Genomic DNA, 1921 nt, shown 5'->3' on the forward strand with positions numbered 1-1921 from the left:
CGAGACAGGGTTTCTCTGTATATCCCTGGCTGTCCTGGAGCTCACTTTGTAGACCAGGCTGGCCTCGAACTCAGAAATCCACCTGCCTCCGCCTCCCGAGTGCTGGGATTAAAGGCGTGCGCCACCACGCCCGGCCTGTTCTTCTTTTAATGGATATATTCAGTGTCAAATGGATGAAACCATGAGAGTCTACGAACATTGAAAAGAGCAACACACCTTTTTCCAGAATAATGAGAGGATATGTAGTTTTCTGACTTTGTTAGACTTTCTGAACGTGATAGGAGATTGCAATTAATTGGTTTTCTGACATTACTGAGAACTTCTTCAAAGTCACATTGAGGAAAAAAGGTGTAAATTCATCTGTTTGTCTTGCTTCACAGTGCTAATGTGCTGTGATTCACAATATAGGTAAATTATGAATGCAATCAGTTGTAAAAAGCTCTGTATTGTTCCATTGTTCTTCAGGTACAGGAAATACATCATATAGAAATCTCATATAGAAAAAGGTTGTTTTATATATATATATATATATATATATATATATATATATATATATATATATGAGCCATGCTATAAATGCTCTTACCATCACAGCTGTTCTCAAAGAGGTAAAACAACCCAAAGAGAGGGAGAACACAATAAACATGCAAAGTGATAGAAGCTTAAGATCTGATAATTCTTTCTTATTAGAGCAACCTGTAAAATTAATTAATATTGATAAAACGATCGGTAAGGTAATGAGTGTGTTAAAGCTTTCACATGTGCCAATTATCATTCCAGGCATGTAAGAAGTCATAGGTGGAAGAATCTCTATGAATATAATCAATGTGGTAAAGCCTTTGCAAGACCCAGTCATCTCCAATGTCATAAAAGAACCCATACTGGAGAGAAACCTCATGAATGTAATCATTGTGGTAAAGCCTTTTCCTGTCACAGTAGTCTCAGATATCATAAAAGAACCCATACTGGAGAGAAACCTTATGAATGTAATCAATGTGGTAAAGCCTTTTCCTGTCACAGTAGTCTCAGATATCATAAAAAAACCCATACTGGAGAGAAACCTTATGAATGTAGTCAATGTGGTAAAGCCTTTTCCCGTCCCAATAGTCTCACATATCATAAAAGAATCCATACTGGAGAGAAACCTTATGAATGTAATCAATGTGGTAAAGCATTTGCAAGACCCAGTCATCTCCACCGTCATAAAAGAACCCATACTGGAGAGAAACCTTATGAATGTAATCATTGTGGTAAAGCCTTTGCAAGACCTGCTGGTCTCCAATGTCATAAAAGAACCCATACTGGAGAGAAACCTTATGAATGTAATCAATGTGGTAAAGCCTTTTCCTGTCACAGTGGTCTCAGATATCATAAAAGAACCCATACTGGAGAGAAACCTTATGAATGTAATCAATGTGGGAAAGCCTTTTCCTGTCACAATAGTCTCAGATATCATAAAAGAACCCATACTGGACAGAAACCTTATAAATGTAATCAATGTGGTAAAGCCTTTGCAACATCCAGTTATCTCCAATGTCATAAAAGAACCCATACTGGAGAGAAACCTTATGAATGTAATCAATGTGGGAAAGCCTTTTCCCATCACAATAGTCTCATATCATAAAAGAACCCATACTGGAGAGAAACCTTATGAATGTAATCAATGTGGGGAAAGCCTTTGCTACATCCAGTCATCTCCATTGTCATAAAAGAACCCATACTGGAGACTAATCTTAGGATAATTATCAATGTGGAAACACTATTCACAAGGGAGAAGTCTCCAAGGACATTAAAAAAAAAACACATAGTGGAGAGAAATCTTAATGTAATCAATGTGGTAAAAGCCTTTTCACAAAGTAATTATCTCAACAAGATCAAAGAACCAACCCATTTTGGAGAGTAACCTTATGAATGTAAGCTA

General features: G+C 36.9%; 1 protein-coding gene across 1 annotated transcript; it reads left to right on the plus strand.

The window, feature by feature from the left end:
• Positions 1-734: 734 nt before the first annotated feature.
• On the plus strand, positions 735-1624 carry LOC110289227 (zinc finger protein 431-like; the record flags this gene model as incomplete). The annotated part of the gene is made up of 1 exon (XM_021155372.2): positions 735-1624. A coding segment is annotated over one exon (890 nt), but the record flags the coding sequence as incomplete, so codon positions are not given.
• Positions 1625-1921: the final 297 nt, after the last annotated feature.

The sequence above is a fragment of the Mus caroli genome, unplaced genomic scaffold, assembly GCF_900094665.2.
Source record: "Mus caroli unplaced genomic scaffold, CAROLI_EIJ_v1.1 scaffold_14494_1, whole genome shotgun sequence".
NCBI lineage: Eukaryota > Metazoa > Chordata > Mammalia > Rodentia > Muridae > Mus > Mus caroli.